Source organism: Aotus nancymaae, unplaced genomic scaffold (genome assembly GCF_030222135.1).
Source record: "Aotus nancymaae isolate 86718 unplaced genomic scaffold, 86718_ANA_hifiasm-v0.15.2.pri h1tg000020l, whole genome shotgun sequence".
Taxonomy (NCBI): domain Eukaryota; kingdom Metazoa; phylum Chordata; class Mammalia; order Primates; family Aotidae; genus Aotus; species Aotus nancymaae.
This window is the reverse complement of record NW_026988432.1, coordinates 27,473,972-27,499,444: the sequence shown is the minus strand read 5'-3', so window position 1 is coordinate 27,499,444 and position 25,473 is coordinate 27,473,972. Positions and strand designations below refer to the sequence as shown.

General features: G+C 44.7%; 1 protein-coding gene across 2 annotated transcripts in view; it reads right to left on the bottom strand.

The window, feature by feature from the left end:
- The window catches only part of MYO5B (myosin VB), a 390,752-nt gene that overhangs the window by 96,478 nt on the left and 268,801 nt on the right, over positions 1-25,473 (bottom strand). For both annotated transcript variants that reach the window (XM_064379193.1, XM_012440811.2), the window contains exons 15-17: positions 20,165-20,317; positions 19,172-19,269; positions 5,815-5,901 (exon numbers count right to left, since the gene is read on the bottom strand). In XM_064379193.1, coding sequence (XP_064235263.1) covers positions 5,815-5,901; positions 19,172-19,269; positions 20,165-20,317 — 338 coding nt within the window. The remainder of the gene's footprint in view (positions 1-5,814; positions 5,902-19,171; positions 19,270-20,164; positions 20,318-25,473) is intronic.

Sequence of the window (25,473 nt, the reverse complement as noted above, 5' to 3'; positions counted from 1 at the left end):
AGGATGGCTATGAGGACCTGAGATCCTTAAGTTTCTTTTACAGTGATCCTCAATGGTTTAACACGGGACATTCAGCTCCAGTCTGTTTTGACAGACTTCTTTACATATTTTTTAAACTGGGCTTTCTAATTGGAGAGGTTTGGGAATTTCAGAATGTTCTTTTGAGGTGACCACACATGTTGGGATTTCACAAAAACACCACCAGAAAGTTCTGAGATAGACACGTTCTACCCAGGTAGTTACACCCATAGGGAGGCAGCTTCCTGCTCGTATCCCAATGTGTAATAAATATCTTATTAAAGCTCAAGTGTCCAGTGCTGTGCTGAGAACTCTAGATACATTATCTAATTCCTTACAACAACCTACCAAGTGCGTATGATCATTCTCTTTAAGGATAAGGAAACCCAGGCTCACTGAAATTAATTTACTTCTTCAAGGTCACCCGGCCAAGAAATGTGGGAGTCAACACTCGAATCCAGGCCTGACTCCAAAATCCAAGAATTCAACACCGGGCTCTTTCAGCTCTCTGGCAGGCCACAGCTCTGCAGTCTGGACTACCACAAGCTGGAAAGAGGAGGCAGTAGTTTTGCACCAAGTCTCAGGTCTGTAGCCAGCCCCAGAGGGCAGTCTCTTAGGATCCTACTTCACCCCTTCCTCTTCTGATAAACATTTGTTGGGATGGTAACACTTCCTGTACATGAGCAGTAAGATGCTTGGCAGCAGCAACAACATAGATTGGGACAGGAACGGCGGGTCTAGGCCTAACTCAACCACCAACCAGGTTGGTAACCTTAAGCAGTTCATTTCTTTGCCTGTGTCTCACTTGTGAACATGCATTTTACATCCTGATGCACCCATCCCTACAGATGACATCGAAAAATGATCATGCCACAATGTCCTTTTTCCCACAAATTGCTCTCTCCCATTTTCCAACCCAAGTTATTTCATGGAAAAAAAAACAAAAAAAAATAGTATATTGGTCACAACTGTAAACCAAAAATAAAATTCTAAAGCCCCCAACTATCTGAATGGTTCCCTCCTCTCAGCCAAGGGCATTTCAAAGTTAACCTGAAACACTAGTTCAGGCCATGCTGGGAATGAGGAGCTGGGCATGCCTCATTATACCCTCCTCTCTTTGGAATTACTGATAGAACAGACTCTAAATCTGACAAGAAACATTTATAATCTATTCTCTCTGAAGCCTGATACCTGGTGAGTTCATCTGCATGATAAAACTGTGGTCTCCACAACCCTTTATCATAACCCAGACAGTTCTTTCTATTGATGATAACTCAACCAATTGCCAATCAGAAAATCTTTGAATATGCCTGTGACCTGGAAGTCCCCATCTTCTGGTTGTCTCACCCGTCTGAACCAAACCAGTGTACATCTTACATGTGTTGAATGATGTTTTATGTCTCTCTAAAATGTATCAAACCAAGTTGTGGCCTGATTACCTTGGCCACATGTTCTCAGGATCTCCTGAGGGCTGTGTCATGGGCCACTGGTCACCCATATTTGGCTCAGAAGAAATCTCTTCAAATATTTTAGAGTTTGACTCTTTTCATGGACACAACCCATTAAATTGATTTCCTAACCCATAAATGGGTTGCATTGCACAGTTCTGAGAAACAGTGGATAAGGAAATGTTTTCTGGAGGTGTGTCCTCTCCTGGAAGCCCAGCAGATCCAAGAGCCAGGAGCAGGAGTGCAGTCAGCTGCCTGTGGAAGACAGTTTGAAAACAAGTAACTCTGCAGCTCCCTCAGGTCCTTTTCTAGTTCCTAAACTGGATGAAGATATGTCTGATCTGAAGCCTGGGCTAGTAAGCAGGCACTGAAAGGCAGTCTAATTGGTCAGACCAGTGGTTTGAACTCAAAACTGAACTACTGTTCCCATTGCCTGAGCCCCATCCCCTTGATCAAAAGGCTGATGTAGGAGACTACAGGGAAGACTGGGAAAAGGAATGCCAAGCCTTCATCTAAGTTCACAAGCTTGGCCCACCTCATTAACAGAGATGTTAGCTGTTTGTGTTCAAACCCTAAGGTCAAAAAATGAGAGGCCCCAGGACACTCTGTCCTTTTTTCTAAGCAGGGACAGATGTGGTTGAAAAGAAAAGAATAACAGCCTTCAACCTGGCTAGAGTGGATCACCCTGAACAATGCTGGGACCTGCTGGGTTTTGAAAAGCTGCTGGGGGTGTTGCAGATTACTCACAGCTCTTGTACTTTCCAGGTCAAATGCAAATTCCTAATTCCATCAGCAGCTTCCTTTCCAGGCCAAACATTTAAGAACTGTTTGTGGTTGTTTATGGGTAATTAACCACTACATATGAAATGGTTCTTCCACTACAATGGGCAAGTGCCAGGTGGAGAGAAGACAGTCAGGAGGGGAGGCCCATATCATATCCCCTCATTCCCACTTCTGGTTCCTTTCATCTGATATGAGGGACTTGTTAGGACAGAGGGTCCCGGTGGGACACACCACAGGCTCCAGGCTGCTATACTGATCAGCTCAACTCCAATTAACAGCAGACGTTTGGTCTACATGACGCTGGTATGCAGTGTGATTTCACAAGAGCTAGTGGAGTCACAAGCCACCCTTCACCCCTATTTCAGGCAAGAGTCCAGAGGAGATCCAGTCTTGGCATAGCTCCAACAAGCTCTGAAATAGTTCAGTGGTTTATCCACAAGGCAAATCAGAGCACAATACTTATTTTTTTTTAACTCAAAGAAACCTTATTTTTCCACTACAGCTCTCATTCTATATTTAAAAGTTAAAGGAGTCTACTGAGGAATGAATGGATAAGCAAAATATGATATACCCACTACAATGGAATGCTACTCAGCCTTACCAAGGAAGAAAGCTCTGACACATGCTTCAACATGGATGAACGTTGAAGGAATACTAAACTGAAATAAGCCACTCACAAAAGGACAAATACTGTATTAGTCCACTTATATGAGGTTCCTGGAATCAACAGATTCACAGGAAGTATATAGGTGGCTGCTAGGGGGTGGGGGAGGGAATATATGCAATTATTGTTAATTCCCCAGTTTCAGCTTTGCAAAATGGAAAGAGTTCTGGAGATGGATGATGGTGATGGTAGCACACATTTAAAAAAAAAAAAAAAAGCATGTACTTACTACCACTAAACTGCACACTTAAAAGTGGTTAAGATGGTAACCAAGGAGGTGAAAGACCTCTACAAGGCAAACATCAAAACACTGTTGAAAGAAATCATAGGTGACACAAACAAATGGAAACACATCCCATACTCACGGATGGGTAGACTCAACATTGTGAAAATGACCATACTGCCAAAAGCAATCTACAAATTCAATGTAATTACCATCAAAATACCACCATATTTCTTCACAGAACTAGAAAACAAATCCTAAAATTCATATGGAACCAAAAAAGAGCCCACATCGCCAAAGCAAGACTAGGGAAAAAAAAAAAAACCCCAAATCTGAAGACATTACATTACTCGACTTCAAACTGTACTGTAAGGCCATAGTCACCAAAACAGCATGGTACTGGTATAAAAACAGGCATATAGACCAATGGAACAGAACAGAGACCCAGAAATAAAGTCAAAAACTGATCTTTGTCAACTGATCTTTGACAAAGCAAGAACACGAAGTGGGGAAAGGACACCCTATTCAATAAATGGGGCTGGGATAATAGGCATGATGCATGTAGAAGAATGAAACTTGATCCTTATCTCTCTCCCTATACAAAAATCAACTCAAGATGAATCAAAAACTTAAATCTAAGACCCGAAACCATAAAAACTCTAGAAAGTAACATTGGATGGAAAAACCCTTTTAGACATTGGCTTAGCCAAAGACTTCATGACCAAGAACCCAAAAGCAAACACAATGAAAACAAAGATAAATAGATGGGACTTAAACTAAAAAACTTCTGCCCAGCAAAAGAAATAATCAGCAGAGTAAACAGACAACCCACAGAGTGGGAGAACATCTTCACAATCTATACGTCTGACAAAGGACTAATATCCAGAATCTACAAGGAACTCAAAGTAGCAAGAAAAAAACAAACAATCCATCAAAACGTGGGCTAAGGACGGGAGAAAACAGTTCTCAAAAGAGGATATACAAATGGCCAACAAACCTGAAGAAACGCTCGACATCACTCATTATCAGGGAAATGCAAATCAAACCACAATCGGATACCTCCTTATTCCTGCAAGAATGGCAATAACTAAAAAATCAAAAAATAGATGTTAGCATGTAAGTGGTATAAAGGGAATTTTTTTTTTTTTTTTTGAGACAGAGTCTCACTCTATCCAGTCTGGAGTACAGTGGCACAATCTCGGCTCACTGCAACCTCCACCTCCCAGGTTCAAGCAATTCTCCTGCCTCAGTCTCCTGAGAAGCTGAGACTACAGGCAAGTGCCGCCACACCCAGCTAATTTTTGTATTTTTTAGTAGAGATGGGGTTTCACCATGTTGGCCAGGATGGTATCAATCTCTTGACCTTGTGATCTGTCCACCTCGGCCTCCCAAAGTGCTGGGATTACAGGCGTGAGCCACTGCACCCGGCCTAAAGGGAATATTTTTATACTGCTGGTGGGAATGTAAACTAGTACAACTACTACGGAAAACAGTATAGATATTCCTTAAAGAACTAAAAGTAGATCTACCATTTGGGCCAGGCACAGTGGCTCATGCCCATAATCCCAGCATTTCGGGAAGCCAAGGCGGGTAAATCACCTGAGGTCAGGAGTTTGAGAGCAGCCTGGCCAACATGGCGAAACCTTGTCTCTACTAAAAATACAAAAATTAGCCAGACGTGGTGGTGCATGCCCGTAGTCCCAGCTATGTGGGAGGCTAAGGCAGGAGAATTGCTTGAACCTAGGAGGCAGAGGTTGCAGTGAGTTGAGATCATGCCACTGCACTACCACTATTGGGTATCTACTCATAGGAAAAGTAGTTATATGTAAAAGACCCTTGCACTTGCGTGTTTATAGTGGCAGAATTTGCAATTGCAAAAATATGGACCCAGCCCACATGCCCAGTCAACAAATGGATAATGTGGTACGTATATACCATGAAATACTATTCCGACATAAAAAGGAACAAAATAATGACATTCGCAGCAACCTGGATGGACCTGGAGACCATTATTCTAAGTGAAGTAACTCAGGAATGGAAAACCGAACATTGTTCGTTCTCACTCATAAGTGGGAGCTAAGCTATGAGGATGCGAAGGCATAAGAACAATACAGTGGACTTTGGGGACTTGGAGGAAAGGATGGGAAGGGGGTGAGAGATACATACGACACATTGGGTACAGCGTACATTGCTTGAGTGACGGGTGCAGCAAAATCTCAGAAATCATCACTAAAGAACTTATTCATATAACCAGACACCACTTGTTCCCCAAAAACTGATTGAAAACTTTAAAAAAGTGGTTAAGATGGTAAATATGTATAGTTTCCCCACTGTTAAAAAGGGTGGGGGAAAGGTAAAGGGGACAAGGTGGGAGATGAGAGAAGGGAAAATCCTCTTTGCAATTCTAGCTAGCTCATCACTTAGACCAATGCCAAAATCTGAAATCAGAAAAGGACTTCTGAGAAAAACAGCCATGAGGACGTGACTGCTAACCTTCCCAGTTTTTCAGGCCAATGTCAGAGTCTCATTTCCATCAGCGTCCTGCTTGGGCTTCAGTGTTTGAAACTGTTGTGGAGGATCTGTTTCTGGCTGACAGTACACAAGAGGGCTCCCTGGGGAACCAAACTCTGGCTGCTCTAGGGCAGCCCCAGGAAGCAGCTGGCAGGCACTTTAGTTACCTGGATGGGTAGCCAGCTGCACTGATTCGAATCGTCTCCAACACCCCGCAGGCTCTGAGTTGCTGCACTGCTCTCTTTGGGTCAAAGCTGCCGAAAAGAAAACAAGACAAGGGATGAGTGGCCACATCTGCAAAAAAGAAACAAAAAGGAATCTTTTCCTGCAGCACATAAAGTAGCTGCTGCCACCGAGTTACAGCTCATCAAGCACCTTTAAGCTCAAGGTCAGGGGTTAGGCATAGACTAAAAGACACCAATGGGCAGGCACCTGAGCCATCTCAACATCTTCTGTTCTGTGCCTCAGGCTTTTGTGCACATTCTTATTATCATCTGGGATACCCTTCTTTTTCGCCGCCTGAATCCTTCCCACCCTCCAAGACTCATCATTCCTGCTCCTCTCCAATGCCTACTCTTACTATTTTTATCCACATGGGCATGCATCTTCAATCACTGTCCCAAGCGTATAAGCTTAGCACCATTATTTGGCTCAAACATTAAAAGGATGAGTTTTAGGCTAGGCACATCTGGGTTTGAATCATGATATGGTCACTTACCACCTGGGTGTCTACTTTGGGGCAAGTTACTTCATATCCCTTTAGGCCTCAGCACCCTTATCTATAGAATGAAGAAAACAGCAGTACCTATTTTATCAGGTTAGTGTGAAGCTGAAATGTAATGGTCCCCAAAAGCAGGTGGAACACTGCCTGGCACTGCATAGGGCACACATGTTGTGCATGTTGTTAGCTATGATCACAACAGCTGTTCAGTTAACAATCATGTAGATGAACTTCATTTACATTACTACAGATTATTTCCCAGTCTTCAGAGATGTGTGCACCATTTTCAACCACTCACATGTCCTACAAAGCTAAGCCTAGCACTGAAAACCCAGTATTTCTTTCAAACATATATTCGATATGGCACTGTAGAATAAAACACCAGACAGTGTGTGAGCTGAGTATCCCTGCTTGAAGAGGAAAGTTTATACAAAACAGTACGTAACAAACATGGTGAAAATGCCGAAAGAAGACAGAGAGCAACTGTCTAAGGTTATTAAACACAAATTATGAAAACTAAAAAGAAAAAAAAGAAGCCAGAGAGCAAGACCCCATAGTTGTCTAGGGTAATCGGGGAGTCTTCATAGAGATTAATTCTAGCTAAGCTAGAATAGATTAATTAATAGATTAAATCTAGCTAAGCTAGAATTAATCACTATTTTTAATTTGCTGAGACTACTGCCCCACTCCATGAAAAGGGATGAGGAACAAATTCTCCTTTTCCTTCTGACTGTCCTGCAGCTCAGCTGCAGCCAAGAACCATACTTCTTTTCCTCCTTTCACTCTGCGACATGGTCCTTGATGGATGGTGCCTTGGGGTCGGCTGGGCTCAGTGAGCACTTGGCACTGGAAAACAGTGGGCATTTTCCAAGCAGCTGATGACTGCAAGCTGCCACCTCACCCCAGGCAACACTCTGCATTGCACATCAGCCCCGGGTCTTGACCCATGAGATGCCCACACTCTCCTCCAGGCTGTGCTCACTGTGGCTCTGTTGCTCCTCTCTGCCCTCCTGAGACCCACCTTCTTTCCACACCCAACTCCTCCATAAAAATCTTCCGACTACTCCAGCCCCAAAAGCCCACGGCACTGAGCACATGAGGCACAATGGAGCCGATTTACACAGCTTTGAACAAAACAGTCCCTTCAGAAGACTTCTTCTTTTTTTTTTTTTTTGGAGATGGCGTCTTGCTGTGTCGCCCAGGCTGGAGTGCAATGGCGTGATCTCGGCTCACCGCAACCTCTGCCTCCCGGGTTCAAGCAAATCTCGTCTCAGCCTCCTGAGTAGCTGGGATTGTAGGCAGGCGCCACCACGCCCAGCTAATTTTTGTATTTTTAGTAGAGATAGCATTTCACCATGTAGGTCAGGCTGGATTCCTGACCTCGTGATCCGCCCACCTCGGCCTCCCAAAGTGCTGGGATTACAGGCATGAGCCCCGCCCCTTTCATCTTTTTAATGAGAGTAAAAGCCCCTTAGTGCAAGGGCCTTACGGCAGGGAAGAAGTGCTGAGTCCCTGACTGCCTGCTGACCCTCTCACGCCAATGTCCCTTCTGCGGTGGCTCCGCCACAAGAGGCAGCAGAGTTCCAGGATCCAAGGGGGTCTTCATCACCGGGGAGGCTATCACCAGAGTCATAAGCAGCTGCTGGGCTGCCCGTGACCGCGAGTGATTGGAAGCCTTTGGGCTGCAGGCTCCCCTGCTCACAGGCTCTCACTGCTAAAGCTGTCAGCCAGGCCCTGTGTCATAACGGCAGAGTGGATTCCCCCTGTGCTTTGGAAAAGACATCCTGTGGCCTGCAAGCCACCTCCACAGGTGCTCTGTCCCTGCCCACAGCAGCCGTGTTCCCCAGGCCAGCCACCGGCTTCTTCCCTCTGCTCAGCATGACCACAGCGTCAAATTCAGCCCATTGGAGCACCTGGGACCCATAGATCCCACACGGGCTATGGGACCAGCTGGGGGTCCCTCCTTCTTCCAGGACCTCCTACTATTTCCTCATGAAATACACATTTTTAATATATTTTATTGCACTTCAGGTTCTGGGATACATGTGCAAAATATGTAGGATTGTTACATAGGTACATACATGGCAATGTGGTTTGCCACATCCATCACCCCGTTACCTATATCTGGCATTTCTCCCCATGTTATGCCTCCTCAACCTCCCTACCCCCACTGTCCCTCCCCTAGTTCCCCCTCACAGACCCCAGTGTGTGATGCTCACCTCCCTGTGTCCATGTGTTCTCATTGTTCAACACCCGCCTATGAGTGAGAACATGCGGTGTTTGATTTTCTGTTCTTGTGTCAGTTTGCTGAGAACGATGGTTTCCAGATTCATCCATGTCCCTATGAAGGACACGAACTCATCATTTTTTATGGTTGCAGAGTATTCCATGGTATATATGTGCCACATTTTCCTTGTCCAGTCTATCATCTATGGGCATTTGGGTTGGTTCCAAGTCTTTGCTATTGTAAACAGTGCTGCAATGAACATACGTGTGCATGTATCTTTATAATAAAACGATTTATAATCCTTTGGATATATACCCAGTAATGGGATTGCTGGGTTAAATGGAATTTCTATTTCTAGGTCTCCTTGAGGAATCACCACACAGTCTTCCACAATGGTTGAACTAATTTACACTCCCACCAACAGTGTAACAGTATTCCTATTTCTCCACAACCTCTCCAGCATTTGTTGTCTCCAGATTTTTTAATGATCACCATTCTAACTGGCGTGAGATGGTATCTCAATGTGGTTTTGATTTGCATTTCTCTAATGACTACTGATGACGAGCATTTCTTCATATGTTTCTTGGCCTCATTTATGTCTTCTTTTGAAAAGTGTCTGTTCATGTTCTTTGCCCACTTTTGAATGGGTTTGTTTTTTTCTTGTAAATCTGTTTTAGTTTTTTGTAGATTCTGGATATTAGCCCTTTGTTAGACGGGTAGATTGCAAAAATTTTTTCCCATTCTGTTGGTGGCTGGTTCACTCTAGTGATTGCTTCTTTTGCTGTGCAGAAGCTCTGGAGTTTAATTAGATCCCATTTGTCTGTTTTGGCTTTTGTTGCCAGTGCTTTTGGTGTTTTAGTCATGAAGTCCTTGCCTATGTGTATGTCCTGGATGGTTTTGCCTAGGTTTTCTTCTAGAGTTTTTATGGTGTTAGGTCTTATGTTTAAGTCTTTAATCCATCTGGAGTTAATTTTAGTGTGGTATCAGGAAGGGGTCCAGTTTGTTTTCTGCACATGGCTAGCTAGTTTTCCCAACACCACTATTAAACAGGGAATCCTTTCCCCATTGCTTGTTTTTGTCAGGTTTGTCAAAGATCAGATGGTTGTAGATATGCAGCATTGCCTCTGAGGCCTCTGTTCTGTTCCATTGGTCTATATCTCTATTTTGGTATCAGTACTATGCTGTTTTGATTACTGTAGCCTTGAAGTATAGTTTGAAGTTAGGTAGTGTGATGCCTCCAGCTTTGTTCTTTTTGCTAAGAATTGTCTTGGCTATGTAGGCTCTCTTTTGATTCCATATGAAGTTTAAGGTGGTTTTTTCCAGTTCTGTGAAGAGGATCATAGGTAGCTTGATTGAGATAGCATTTAATCTATAAATTACTTTGAGCATTATGGTCATTTTCACAATATTGATTCTTCCTAACCATGAGCATGGAATGTTTTTCCATCTGTTTGTGTCCTCTCTTATTTCCTTGAGCAGTGGTTTGTAGTTCTCCTTGAAGAGGTCCTTTACATCCTTTGTTAGTTGTATTCCTAGGTATTTTATTCTCGTTGTAGGAATTCTGAATGGCAGTTCATTCTTGATTTGGCTCTCTTTAAGTCTGTTGTTGGTGTATAGGAATGCTTGTGATTTTTGCACATTGATTTTGTATCCTGAGATCCTGCTGAAGTTATCAGTTTCAGGAGATTTTGGGCTGAGACAATGGGGTTTTCTAAATATACAATCATGTTGTCTGCAAATAGAGACAATTTGACTTCCTCCTTTCCTAATTGAATACTCGTTATTTCTTTTTCTTGCCTGATTGCTCTGGCTAGAACTTCCAAAACTATATTGAATAGGAGTGGTGAGAGAGAGCATCCTTGTCTAGTGCCAGATTTCAAAGGGAATGCTTCCAGTTTTTGCCCATTCAGTATGATATTGGCTGTGGGTTTGTCATAAATAGCTTTTATTATTTTGAGATATGTTCCATTGATACCTAGTTTATTGAGAGTTTGTAGCATAAAGGGCTGTTGAATTTTGTCGAAGGTCTTCTCTGCATCTATTGAGGCAATCATGTGGTTTTTGTCTTTGGTTCTGTTCATGTTGTGGATTACATTTATAGACTTGGCATATGTTGTACCAGCCTTGCAACCCTGGGATGAAGCCTACTTGATTGTGATGGATAAGCTTTTTGATGTGCTGTTGCAATTGGCTTGCCAGTATTTTATTGAAGATTTTTGCATCTATGTTCATCATGGATATTGGTCTGACGTTTTCTTTTCTTGTTGAGACTCTGCCAAGTTCTGGTATCAGAATGATGTTGGTCTCATAAAATGATTTGGGAAGGATTCCCTCTTTTTGTATTGTTTGGAATAGTTTCAGAAGCAGTGGTACCAGCTCCTCTTTGTATGTCTGGTAGAATTCAGCTGTGAACCCATCTGGACCTGGGCTTTTTTTGATTGGTAGGCTATTAGTTGCTGCCTCAACTTCAGCCCTTGTTATTGGTCTATTCAGGGTTTTGACTTCTTCCTGGTTTAGGCCTGGGTGGGTGCAAGTGTCCAGGAATTTATCCATTTCTTCCAGGTTTACTGGCTTGTGCGCATAGAGTTGTTTGTAGTAATCTCTGATGGTAGTTTGTATTTCTGTGGAATCTGTGGTGATATCCCCTTTATCATTTTTTTATTGCATCTATTTGATTATTCTCCTTTCTTTTTTATTAATCTGGCTAGTGGTCTATTTTGTTGATCTTTTCAAAAAATCAGCTCCTGGATTTATTGATTTTTGAAGGGTTTTTTGTGTCTCTATCTCCTTCAGTTCTGCTCTGATCTTAGTTATTTCTGGTCTTCTGCTAGCTTTTGAGTTTTTTTGACCTTGCTTCTATAGCTCTTTCAATTTTAATGATAAGGTGTTTTGATGATTTTAGATGTTTCCTTGCTTCTCATGTGGGCATTGATTGATACAAATTTTCCTCTAGACACTGCTTTAAATGTGTCCCAGAGATTCTGGTACAATATGTCTTTGTTATCCTTGGTTTCTAAGAACATCTTTATTTCTGCCTTCATTTCATTGTTTATCCAGTCAACATTCAAGGGCCAGTTGTTCAGTTTCCATGAAGTTGTGCCGTTCTGAGTTAGTTTCTTAATCCTAAGTTCTAATTTGATTGCACTGTGATCTGAGAGACTGTTCGTTATGATTTCTGTTCTTTTGCATTTGCTGAGGAGTGATTTACTTCCAATTATGTGGTCAATTTTAGAGTAGGTGTGATGTGGTGCTGAGAAGAATGTATATTCTGTGGATTTGGGGTGGAGAGTTCTGTAAATGTCTATTAGGTTTGCTTTGTCCAGATCTGAGTTTAAGTCCTGGCCATCCTTGTTAATTTTCTGTCTTGTTGATCTGTCTAATATTGACAGTGGAGTGTTAAAGTCTCCCACTATTATTGTGTGGGAGTCTAAGTCTCTTTGTAGGTCTTTAAGAACTTGATTTATGTAACTGGGTGCTCCTGTATTGGGTGCATATATATTTAGGATCATTAGCTCTTCTTGTTGCATTGATCCTTTTACTATTATGTAATGCCCTTCTTTGTCTCTTTTGATCTTTGTTGGTTTAAAGTCTATTTTATTAGAGACTAGGATTGCAACTCCTGCTTTTTTTTGTTCTCCATTTGCTTGGTAGATCTTCCTCCATCCCTTTATTTTGAGCCTATGTGTGTCCTCGCATGTGAGATGGGTTTCCTGGATATAGCACACCAATGTGTTTTGACTTTTTATCAAAATTGTCAGTCTGTGTCTTTTGATTGGGGCATTTAGCAGCCCATTTACATTTAAGGTTAATAGTGTTATGTGTGAATTTGTTCCTGCCATTTTGATGCTAGCTAGTTGTTTTGCCCATTAGTTGATGCAGTCAATTCATTGTGTCGATGCTTTTTGCCATTTGGTATATTTTTGGAGTGGCTGGTACTGGTTGTTCCTTTCTATGTTTAGTGCTTCTTTCAGGAGCTCTTGTAAGGCAGGCCTGGTGATGAAATCTCTAAGCAATTGCTTGTTTGTAAAGGATTTTATTTCTCCTTTGCTTATGAAGCTTAGTTTGGCTGGATATGAAATTCTAGGTTGAAAGTTCTCTTCTTTAAGGATGTTGAATATTTGCCCCCACTCTATTCTGGCTTGTAAGATTTCTGCTGAGAGATCCACTGAGTCTGATGGGTTTCCCTTTGTGGGTAACGCGACCTTTCTCTCTGGCTGCAGTTAGGATTTTTTCCTTCATTTCAACCCTAGTGAATCTGATGATTATGTGCCTTGGGGTTGCTCTTCTTGAGGAATATCTTTGTGGTGTTCTCTGTATTTCCTGGACTTGAATATTGGCCTGCCTTGCTAGGTTGGGGAAGTTCTCCTGGATAATATCCTGAAGAGAGTTTTCCAGCTTGGATTCATTCTCTCTGTAACATTCAGGTACATCTATCAAATGTAGATTAGGTCTTTTCACACAATCCCGTATTTCTTGGAGGCTTTGTTCATTTCTATTCACTCTTTTTTTCTGTAATCTTGCCTTCTCATTTTATTTCCTTGAGTTGATCTTCAATCACTGATATCCTTTCTTCTGCTTGGTCGATTCTGCTACTGAAACTTGTGTATGCTTTGTGATGTTCTCGTGTCATTTATATTCTTCTCTATGCTGTTTATTTTCGTTAGCATTTTGTCAAACCTCAAGGTTCTTAGTTGCTTTGCATTGGGTTAGAACATGTTCTTTTAGCTCAGAGAAGTTTATTACCCACCTTCTGAAGCCTGTTTCTGTGAATTCATCAGACTCATTCTCCATCCAGCTTTGTTCCTTTGCTGGTGATGAGTTGTGATCCCTTGGAGGAGGAGAGGCATTCTGGTTTTGGGTGTTTTCATCCTTTTTGCACTGGTTTCTTCCCATCTTTGTGGATTTATTTACCTGTGGTCTTTGTAGTTGGTGACTTTTGGATGGGGTCTCTGAGTGGATGTCCTTTTTGTTGATGATGAAGTTATTTCTTTCTGATTTTTAGTTTTCCTTCTAACAGTCAGACCCCTCTGTTGTAGGCCTGCTGGAGGTCCACTCCAGACTCTGCTTGCCTGGGGGTCACCTGTGGCAGTTACAGAATAGTAAGGGTTGCTGCCAGTTTCTTCTTCTGTTATCTTCATCCCAGAAGGATACCCGCCAGATGTCAGCCTGAGCTCTCCTTTATGAGGTGACTTTTTGGCTATATGGGGGTCAGAGAGCTGCTTGAGGAGACAGTCTGTCCCTTATAGGAGATCAAGTACTGAGCTGTGAGCTCCATTGTTCTTTTCAGAGCTGCTGGGCAGGTACGTTTAAGTCTGCTGCAGTGGAACTCATAACTACCTTTTTTTCCCAGGTGCTCTGTCCTGGGAAGGTGGGGCTTTATTTATAAGTTTCTGACATGCTGCTGCCTTTTTTCAGAGCTGCCCTGCCCAGCAAGGAGGTAACCTCATCAGTCTGCCAGCAGAGGCATTGCTGAGCTGCCATGGGCTCTGCCCAGCTGCTGTGTGAACTTCCTTGCAGTTTTGTTTATAGAGGTATAGTTAGAACTGCTTTGGTAATAGCAGTCTGCCTCAGTAATGGCAGACTGCCTCTGTAATGGCGGACTGCCTCAGTAATGGTGGACACCCTTCCCCCAACAGAGCTGGACCATCCTGAGTGGAAACTCATGGCGCTTTTCAGCCCGGGAATCTCTTGGTCTATGGGCAGTAATAACTCATTTGGAAATGTGGTGTTCACTCACCCTCTGCATTGTTCTCACTGGGAACTGTACTCCAGAGCTGTTCCTATTCAGCCATCTTGGATCCCCCCCATGGTATTAATAAAATGGGCAGAAGCTCATTGAGACCCCCTTCATTCCTTAAAACTATTGCTTCTCCTCCCCATTTGTCCCCTCCCTCTCTGCTCTATTATCCCCACATCATGCTTCCTGACCTCCAGGCATCCCAGTTAGGGTCCTATCATAGGGCCAGGCAATGGCTCACTGAGTGCTGGTCCCCGCCCCAACACAGCACAGCATGACTTCCTGAGGGCAGCATTGGAGCACTGGTTTGCTCTTACAGTCACCACACACTGTGCCTAGAGCTGGTCCCCAGAAGGCACCTGGCACAGAGTTTTTGAATTCAGCCTTAACATTTTTTCCTCTTCGTGACCAGCTCAGCAAATCCCTTCCCTTCCCCATGCCTGCTCTGTCCTCCTGTGATGGCAACACTGCCTTCCCCTGTGGTCTGGGGCAAAGAGCAAGGCTGGAGGAGAAAACACTCAGTGTGGCCTCTGCTCTGCCACTAACAGCTAGTGTTACTTTGGGCAAGACACAGTCTCTCTGTACCTCATTTCTCTCATTTACTCAATGAGAGCTCAACATATCTGCCCAACTATAAAGCAGTGGTGGCTGTGCGACTATGTTAAAAATAAATAACAACAACAACAAAAATGCTGTTAGAAAAAGCTAACAGACACTATACAAAGAAGATATTGCCACCATCTTTCCCTGTTCACATACTCTGAGGGGATGCATGGGGCCAGTTGGTCTTCTGTATTTCCTCTCCCCAACAGTAAAGAAAACCTACTGCCAGGCACGGTGGCTCACGCCTGTAATCCCAGCACTTTGGGAGGCCGAGGCGGGTGGATCACGAGGTCAAGAGATCGAGACCATCCTGGTCAACATGGTGAAACCCCGTCTCTACTAAAAATACAAAAATTAGCTGGGCATGGTGGCGCGTGCCTGTAATCCCAGCTACTCAGGAGGCTGAGGCAGGAGAATTGCCTGAACCCAGAAGGCGGAGGTTGCGGTGAGCCAAGATCGCACCATTGCACTCCAGCCTGGGTAACAAGAGCGAAACTCTGTCTCAAAAAAAAAAAAAAAATAAAAATAAAAAAAAAAAAGAAAGAAATTAAAAAGAAAACCTACTGTCAAACACGTCTCTCAATCCACCTTACTGCATTCACTATTAGGTGACTAGGAATAGAAAACCAGCCCTCCTTCTATTAAGTCTTGGAGGACCATAGCAAGGACAATTAGCATAGAAAAATCACCAAAGATTTAGAAGATCACAGTGCTGAAACTGAAATTCATGCTTTCCTCTTCCAGTAGGATTAGCACACCCTGGAGCCTGCTGGATGCAAAGAGGGAATCCCACGGTATTAGAACCAGCCCTACCTCCACAATCACCCACCATGGAATTGATTTCTCCATGGGCTCCAAGCTCTCTACCTGCCTTCCCAGGCTCAGCAGCATCCTACAGTCACATCTCAGGAATCTGAGACTCCGAGACCTGGGCTGGCCTTCGGGAAATCAGCGGCCAGGTCTGCCACTAAACTTTCCGAGGTTATGACACTCGCCCCAGGCCAATGCCGCTCTGGATACTTTATCTCTCTCTTGCCTCTGCCCTGTCAGCATTTTCACAGAGCCACTGACAGCCACTTCTGTGGCATTGCCAGTTACTTGTGACTGACAAGTCCTTTAAGCATGGGGGACATGTCTTATTGTCATTCCACCTGTCCTAGCCCAGTGCCTAGTAGGAGGTATGATAGATGTTCCTTGAATGAAGGAAGCAGAGGAAAAAGACTTTTATACAAGCCGTGCTATCAAAGCATTTAATGTAGGACAGGAGTTCTCAACTGGAGGCAATTTTATCCCCAAGGGAACATTTGGCAACGTCTAAAAACATTTTTAGCTGTCACAATGGTGGGATGCTTGTAGCATCTAGAGGGTAGAGGCCAAGGATGCTTCTCAACATCCTATGATGCACAGGACAGCACCTCTTGCCCCAACAAAGAATTCTCTGACCCAATGTGTTATTGCTGCTGAGGCTGAGCAACTCTGATGACAGGGAATGGGTGAAGAGACACAAAATTCCTTCTAGGATGATGTCACTAATAACTGTAATCATATACATTTTATACTCTCATGAACAATTCCTATTATCTCCTCAGATTCTTTCATCGGGATATTTATTTATTTTTTTGAGAGACAAAGTCTTGCTCTGTCACCCAGACTGGAGTACAGTGGCACAATCAGAGCTCACTGCAGCCTTAAACTCCTAGGTTTGAGCAATTCTCCTGCCTCAGCCTCTGGAGTAGCTGGGATTATAGGCATGCACCACCATGCCCAGCTAATTTAAAAATTTTTTTGCAGAGGTTGGGTTTCACTGTGTTGCCCAGGCTGGTCTCAAAATTCCTGCTTCAAGTGATCCTCCTGCCTTGGCCTCTCAAAGCATTGCAATTAAAGGCATGAGCTGCCACACCAGGCCCTCACCAGAATTAACAGGTGAGGAAATGAGACACAGAGAATAAAAGGCTAGCTTGTGATTGGCCAAATCAGCAGTGAGCTCAAACTAGAATCCAGGTTTCATGAAAAGGTCAGTATTCTTCCCACCTTTGATCTGTATTGAGAGGAAGATTTTGCTTTTGAAGACAAGGGAGGGTCTTAGAACAATGGGACCTCGGGACTAAAAAGTCCCCAGTGTCTTCTCACTTGAGAGGGGAGACCCAGCAGAGTATCTGTCTCACTGCAGGGCCACGCTCTGATGAGGAAGGGCCCAAGGCCAAATCTAGTCTGGCCAGGCTGATATGGATCCCCCACCTCCTCTCCCCTGGGCCCTGCACACCACTCTGCCCTTCAAACAGAATCTGAGTCTTTCATGTACGCTACGCTTCTAATAGCCTCTTCTCTTCTCAAGTCAACTGATGCCACCCGGGGGAATTCCCAAGCATGTCTCAGAGATTTGGAGGAAGGGAAGAGCAAGCAAGCAGCACACTGCAAAGAAAACTGATCACATTCTGTCTCCCCAACCTTTTCCACACAGAGCCCATCTGAATGGAATCCCAGCTTTATTCAATGGCAGGACCGTAGGAGGCAGTTCAGATATTCAGTCTGAGAGTCAAAATTGCCAAAGTAAGTTATTTCACAGAAAGAAATTATACTAGGCCCAAAAGAGAAATAAATCCTGGGGAAGAAAGATGGGAATAAGGTGCTTAGAAACCTTCTCTGGCCCGAGGGAACCACATGCATGAAGGCCCAGGGTAATAGCTGAAGAGGCTGCAGAGCTGAGAGAGAGGCTCTTTTTCAAAGATTTGAGGTAGTATTCCAGGCAAGAAAAGAGGATCTGGAACAAGGTGAGTAAGGAAAAGAAAAGGGAGACCAGGGTGAAGAACTTGCATGTAGGTTTCGTGGGACTCTGACATCAATTAGACACTGGGAAATAAAGGAGATGAAAGAATCAAGGGTTAAACTGTGCTGTATGGTGGTCACTGGCACCTCTGGGTATTTGAAATCAATTAAAATGAAATAAAATTAAGAATTCAGCTCCTCAATCACACTAGACATGTATCAAGCACTCAATAGCCACGTGTGACAAGTGGCTCCCACGCTGGGTAAGTCAGATGACAGCACATACCCATCGTCACAGGGATTCCCCCTGCACCGCAGGTTAGAGAGACTCTCAGGCTTCTAGTCTGAGAGATCAGATCTGGTGGGTGGATGAAGTATCAGGAAATGTTATGCCTCTTACTACAACAGAGACCAATTAAAGAAGAAACCATTCTTGGGGGCTGGTGGGAGATGAAGAGTGTAGTCTCAGGCATGCTGAATGCAGGGTGGACAATGAAGCTGTAGTAGGCTTGCACAAACACTTGTCTGGAATTTAGCAGAAACCAAAGATGTACAGAGATCATGAAGAGGTCTACAGACTTGGGGCCCAGCGCAGTAGGTCATGCGTGTAATCCCAGCACTTTGAGAGGCCAAGGAGGGTGAATCACGAGGTCAGGAGTTCGAGACCAGCCTGACCAACATGGTGAAATCCCATCTCCACTAAAAATACAAAAAAATTAGTCAGGCATGGAGTGCAGCCTGTAATCCCAGCTACTCAGGCGGCTGAAGCAGGAGAATCACTTGAACCCAGAGGTGGAGGTTGCAGTGAGCTGAGATCGCACTGCTGCACTCCAGCCTGGAGGACAGAGCAAGACTCTGTCTAAAAAGAAAAGAGTTCTACAGACTAGGGTGAGATCAGCCACATGAGCACGGACAGAACTGGAACAAGGTTTCAAGGTGATGGTAGAAGCAAAAGTTGGATCAGAGTAGGCTGAGGAGTGAGAAGGGGAGCAAGTGTGGATAATTCTGGAAGCTCAGCAGCAGAGGGGAATGTGTGAAACAGGACCATGTGCATGTCCAATCATTTGACACATCAAGTGAGGTCTTGATTCTTCAACACAAGAGAAGCCTTTCCTGACCACTCCAGCAATCTTTCCAAGTCTGAATTGAACACTTGCTGTGAGATGCACTCATGGCTGCATTTAACGTTCTCTATTTGATTCAAGCATGCACATTCCTGACCACCACTGTAAGCTGCATGGGATCAGGGAACTGCATTTTTTCTCTTGGGTCCTCCTGGATGGCAGACAGGTGGCACTCAGCAAGTGTCTGTCAGCCTGTCTGTAAACATGTAAGCTGTCTGGGGAGTGTAAGTCCAGTTAGTCATCATGCTGAAGGCCACAGACCCCCAGGCAATGCCCGGCCCACCCTGTTCCATCGGAACCTCTGAGGCCGGGCTGGACAGGCTAATAATGCCCGGCAAGCACTTACTGGAAGGGGAGCTTCTCATCGTTGGGCTTGATGCAGCGCACATAGTGAGGCGTCGTGGCATTCAGGGTCTCCATGAGCAGATGCAGGGAGGTTCGGAACTAGAGAGACAAAAGCTGGTGCTTGGTTATTTTTAACAATGTGTGGATATATGACAAAGAAAAACTCATGTGGGTGGTAGTAGTTATTGTTACCATTATTATTATTATTAATCCAAAGGACAGAAGAAATTCAGAGACCTGGGGTAAGATTCCAGTTCTGACACTGCTCTCTTGCTGTGACCAAAATCAAGTCCTTCCTATAAAAGGGCGCCTCAAATTACATGGAGAGAGCCTGCCCCCTAATGTGCCTAACTCCCAGTGCTGTGGATCAAATAAGATGAAAGGTGGGCAAATACTATATGAGACATTTGTTGACTGTGCACTGGAAGTCTGCTCTTCCTAAACCTGAGGGCCTGGGGCCTGACACCTGATGCCCAGGCATCCTGGAAATAATTCGTTATACTAAACGTGCAGAATGGCAAACCCATAGGAATAATGGACGTTTAGTAGATGGTGGCTGCCAGGGACTTGGCAAGCATTCTCTTCTCTTCTCTCCAGAGACACACTGGGCATAACAGCCACAGAGACCCCACAGCAGGAGAAGTTGCTTTTAGTTTCCAGATCCAAAGGTTCCTTAAGCCTCCTCTTTAACCTACAAATTCCAGGCCCTCTTGCCTCCTACACTAGCTGTCTGTGGCCCTGCGGCACAGCCCACCACAGGCATTAATATACTTATGGGGGCTACGGTCAGCCCCTTCCCTCCTTCCTCTGTTAGTTCCCTGTGGTGGAGGTTTTGGAATTTCCTTCTAAGAACCCAAGATTGAGCTGGTGGCTGAGGCTGCTGATGTCAAGGCTGCTGTGATGGCTTCCCTCTGACCCCACTGCCCTCCTTCATCTACAGAGAGCCCAGCCCTGCACATGCGCCTTGGCCCACAGCTTTTGGTCCGGGGCTGACCTGGTGGCCAACAGTTTTCTTATGCTCCTTGTTGGAGACTTTCATGGGGGGTCTGGCAGAGCGGATGTTGATCTTCGAAGATGACCCCTTCCCAGGAGTGGTGGCAGGAACAGGGTCCTTGTCATCATGAAACAAATCAGCCACTAGTGGGAACTAGAAACAATCACAGAAAGAAAGATGAAGGAGATCTCACTGTACATGTTTCCTTTCAAAGCTTCTTTTCAATACATAGCTGAGAACTGAAAACACATGTCCACGCCAAAACCCACCCACCAATGTGCACAGCAGTGTTACTCTCAAGAGCCACAAAATAGGAACAACCCAAATATCAGCCGATGAATGGATAAACAAATGTGGTACATCCATACAATAGATTATTATTCAACATTATTAATATATTCAACAATATAAAGAAATGACCTTCTGATCCATGCCACAACATGGCCACACCTCGAATAAATTACACCAAGTGAAAGAAGCCAGACACAAATGATCGCATAGTGTGTGATTCCATTTACATGAAATATCCAGGGAACAGAAAGTAAGTTATTGGTTGCCAGGGGTTGGGGAAGAAAGGGGAAGAAGAAGAGGAAGGGGAAGAAGAAGAGGAAGGGGAAGAAGAAGAGGAAGGGGAAGAAAAGGAGGAAGGGGAAGAGGAGGAGGAAGGGGATGAAGAGGAGAAAGGGGATGAAGAGGAGGAAGGGGAAGAAGAGGAGGAAGGGGAAGAGGAGGAGGAAAAGGAAAAAGAAGAGGAAGGGGAAGAAGAGGAGGAAAGGGAAGAGGAGGAAGAAGGGGAAGAGGAGGAGGAAGGGGATGAAGAGGAGGAAGGGGATGAAGAGGAGGAAGGGGAAGAAGAGGAGGAAGGGGAAGAGGAGGAGGAAGGGGAAAAAGAGGAAGGGGAAGAAGAGGAGGAAGGGGAAGAAGAAGTGGAAGGGGAAGAAGAGGGAGAAGGGGAAGAAGAAGAGGAAGGGGATGAAGAGGAGGAAGGGGATGAAGAGGAGGAAGGGGAAGAAGAGGAGGAAGGGGAAGAAGGGGGGAAGGGGAAGAAGAGGAGGAAGGGGAAGAAGAAGTGGAAGGGGATGAAGAAGAGGAAGGGGAAGAAGAACAAGAGGAAGGGGATGAAGAGGAGGAAGGGGAAGAAGAAGTGGAAGGGGAAGAAGAGGGGGAAGGGGAAGAAGAAGAGGAAGGGGATGAAGAGGGGGAAGGGGAAGAAGAAGAGGAAGGGGATGAAGAGGAGGAAGGGGAAGAGGAGGAGGAAGGGGAAGAGGAGGAGGAAGGGGAAAAAGAGGAAGGGGAAGAAGAGGAGGAAGGGGAAGAGGAGGAGGAAGGGGAAGAAGAAGTGGAAGGGGAAGAAGAGGGAGAAGGGGAAGAAGAAGAGGAAGGGGATGAAGAGGAGGAAGGGGAAGAAGAAGTGGAAGGGGAAGAGGAGGAGGAAGGGGAAGAAGAAGTGGAAGGGGAAGAAGAGGGAGAAGGGGAAGAAGAAGAGGAAGGGGATGAAGAGGAGGAAGGGGATGAAGAGGAGGAAGGGGAAGAAGAGGAGGAAGGGGAAGAAGGGGGAAGGGGAAGAAGAGGAGGAAGGGGAAGAAGAGGAGGAAGGGGAAGAAGAGGAGAAAGGGGAAGAAGAAGAGGAAGGGGATGAAGAGGAGGAAGGGGAAGAAGAGGAGGAAGGGGAAGAAGAGGAGGAAGGGGAAGAAGAAGAGGAAGGGGATGAAGAGGAGGAAGGGGATGAAGAGGAGGAAGGGGAAGAGGAGGAGGAAGGGGAAGAGGAGGAGGAAGGGGAAGAGGAGGAGGAAGGGGATGAAGAGGAGGAAGGGGAAGAAGAAGTGGAAGGGGAAGAAGAGGGGGAAGGGGAAGAAGAAGAGGAAGGGGATGAAGAGGGGGAAGGGGAAGAAGAAGAGGAAGGGGATGAAGAGGAGTAAGGGGAAGAAGAGGGGGTAGGGGAAGAAGAGGGAGAAGGGGAAGAAGAGGGGGAAGGGGAAGAAGGGAAGAAAGGGGAGTGACTGCTAATGGGGACAGGATTTCTTTGTGGAGTAATAAAAATATTCCCAGACTTGTAGTGGTGATGATCGAATAAACTGGTGAACATACTGAAACCCAGTGAATTGTGTGCTTCAAAAGGGTAAATTTTGTAATGTATGAATGACAATTCAATTTTTTAAATGGTAAGAAAAATGGTAGTAGCTTTCCCACACAATCTTACTTGAACTTCACCTACAAAGACAGGCAGAACTTCATTTCCTTGTGGTGCGGGAGGAGGTGGCTATACTTTAATACGGCTACATTTTAGGTTCTGTTTTTCTATATTATTGCATCTTGTCAAGTTAACTTCCCTGATATCTGTTTTCTCATCAGTAGAATAAGGATAAGCCTATGCTTGTTGTATGGGTTGTTATGAGTATGAAAGAAGAGGTTAATGTCTTCATCTGTAACAAGGTGAAGATTCACGCCTTGGACAAGGTGCTGGTGACAGAGGCCCAGTCATCAAGACGTTCAGTCTGACAGGAACACAGTCCTGCCATCATCCCTTGGGGAAGTCAATGCTGGGGCTAGAATAAAGTATTACGTATTGCAAGGCTTTTATCATACTCCTGCAGGGGTAGGGGGAAAGGAGGGAGGGAAAAGGAACACACAGGCCCCATTCGCTAACCCTGAGCCACTTCCAATCTCAACAGAAGAGAGGCTAAATGCTAGTGCTTTAGATGCTAGGCTCTGCCCCTTCTCACCTACCCTGTGCCCTCTTCCTTTAACCCCCACTTAAATACATGGCCTCTCCCCTTGCCATTGTGTCCAGTTCTCCACTAGAACTCCCTAGTCTAGTGACTGAGGGATCCCTGATCAGATCCCACTCACCCCTTTCAGAAATACCTTGCAAAGCCATCCAGCTGGTCACGTTGCTGTCCCACAGGCACCATGCTCACTACTCCTGCCTCTTATCTTTGCCTACTGTGCTATTCTTACCTGAAATGCCCCCACCCCTTTCTCTTCTGTACTTATCCTGAGAGGCCCCTCTCTCAAGGTTGAGCCCTGCCCCTCCTGTGACCCTCTCCCAGAGCATCCATCACTCCTGTCTGTGTCTCCCACAGGCTCTGACTGTGATGTCCTTGGACCCACACCCTTTGAGGTCTGTGCTGAGTCCTGAGCTCTACACTTGCCAAGATTTCCCTTCCTATAGAGAACGAGGGCTGAGGAGAGAAGTGAATGACAGAATCCACATAAGCATGTAGAAGAGTGCCCAGCATATAGGGCTCAGACATTATCTAGTTTTATTACTTTTACTAGGGGTTAGATACACGAATGATCTTTCTAAACCATGTAAGTACAGATGCTTAAGAAAGTTGTATTTTTGGTCTGAAGAAGAAACAACATAGAATTTTAGATGTGGAACAACTGTAAAGATCAACTTTCACCTCCACAGGTAGGTGAGGATATAGGAGCTTGCGGAGAAGGGACGTACTGGAATCCTGCGCCAATCTCTGTTCCCTTTACCACCAAGCACAGTGGCCAGCACCAGCTCCCAAAGGGCTGCTAGTCAATGGCTGAGGGGCTAGAACCTTGGCCTCTGGATGCCCAGGTCAGAGCTTATTTCAAAACATAAACATAGCCTTGTCATTTACACCCACAATATCAAGGAAGTAGAAATATATAAGGGCTTCAGACATAGCCTTGATTTTTGAGGTACTTGCAATAACAATTAAATACATAAGGTAACACTTCCATGAAACAGTTCTCTAGCTGACATCATCTCCTAAGACTCATAGGAGATTTAGGTTAAGGCAAGCTACCTACTGAAGACACAACATCATCTTCATGCATGGCTACAGGTCTGATATAGCAGTAACAGTGCACGCTCTGGTGATGCTTTGCTCTGCCAAGACCTTCAACAAATTAAGTTCCAGTTAAATGGAGCATTTACTGAGCACCTCCAAATGCTTTCATACCAAGAGCTTGGAAAGAAAGAATCATGTAAGAATCGGTCCAAAATTCACAAAATAATTCACTATTCTGGGTGTATTCAAAAAGTCCTAGAAGCACATCAAAACAAGGCAACACATATGAGCTTTTTCACGTGATAGACTACAGTGGGCCCTGGCTCATCTCCCTCCTGAAGTCAGAGACACATGACAGTACAGAGTCATGACGTCACATTAACACCTTAGAGTGTCCAGACACAGTAGCAAGATGGTGCTGGTGGCACACTAGAACTGTTCTCAGAACCCGTCAGATTCGGGTGACTTAGCACACTCAAAGGCAGTTTCCACAACCTTATTAGGTACCTTTATGCTGGAGTTGCAGGGTGATGGTGCTTGGGGTGTAAAACACATGGTGACCATCCCATTCCCATGGGGCTTCTTGCAACCTGACCTCACTTAAGGCAGGCAGAAGACCATCAGCAACTACCCAAGTCACGTCCCAGGAGAAAGTGGAGAGATGCAGACTTTTCAGTCAGTGAGCACCCCTCGGTCTGATGACTCTGGTATTCTCACATATCAAAGTAACTCATATCACTTCTAGGCCTTTTGGCTAAGATCAGGCATAAAGCAACTTGGATGAACTCCACAGACCCAGAGGTTTCTTTTCAGCAAGGTTAAGCCTCACTTTATGCAGGAACACTTCACAATCACAGTGGATTAGCACGAAGGTGCCCACCTGCACATGCATACAAGGTTATGATGCCTAACGCTTAAAATGGCACCTAATGCTGGTGAAAATTATAGGCTAATCTTCTACATCAAGCATTTTAAACTAAAAACATACAAAAACAATTAGTTCCTCTTACCTGACTCTGAGTTACTACAAGTTCATAAGTTTCAGGAGTTTTAATTTTAGAGTCAAGAGTAATTAACACAAGTCAGCATTTTGTTTTACGTAGCACAGGAGCTAGCATAATGGATTATAAAGCCATGAAACAACTGTGTGTGTACATGTGCACCTACATGCACGACCATGCTGGAATCAGCATGTGCCAGTTTCACTTTTCCCTTGCACTCCTCATTTTTCACAGACACACCAACCATTAGAAGCACCCGATTTCCATTTTCCACCAGAGTGGTTTGCATGCATATAAAAGCTGCAGTTCCTTAGTTCCCTAGACTGGGTTCTAAGTTCAATCTAAAAACACCAACCAATCATCTTAAGGCCATCTCTAGTGAGCAGCTCAAGTTCATTCTCACTGCTGGCTATTCTGTGGCTACAATAAGCTGCTGACACCATGATTAGCACTAGAGAATGCTACCTGAGCAAAGCACACCTCGAATCCCTGCCTCAGGACCTGGAAGGGATAATCCCATTCATAACACGTAGAGTCTAAA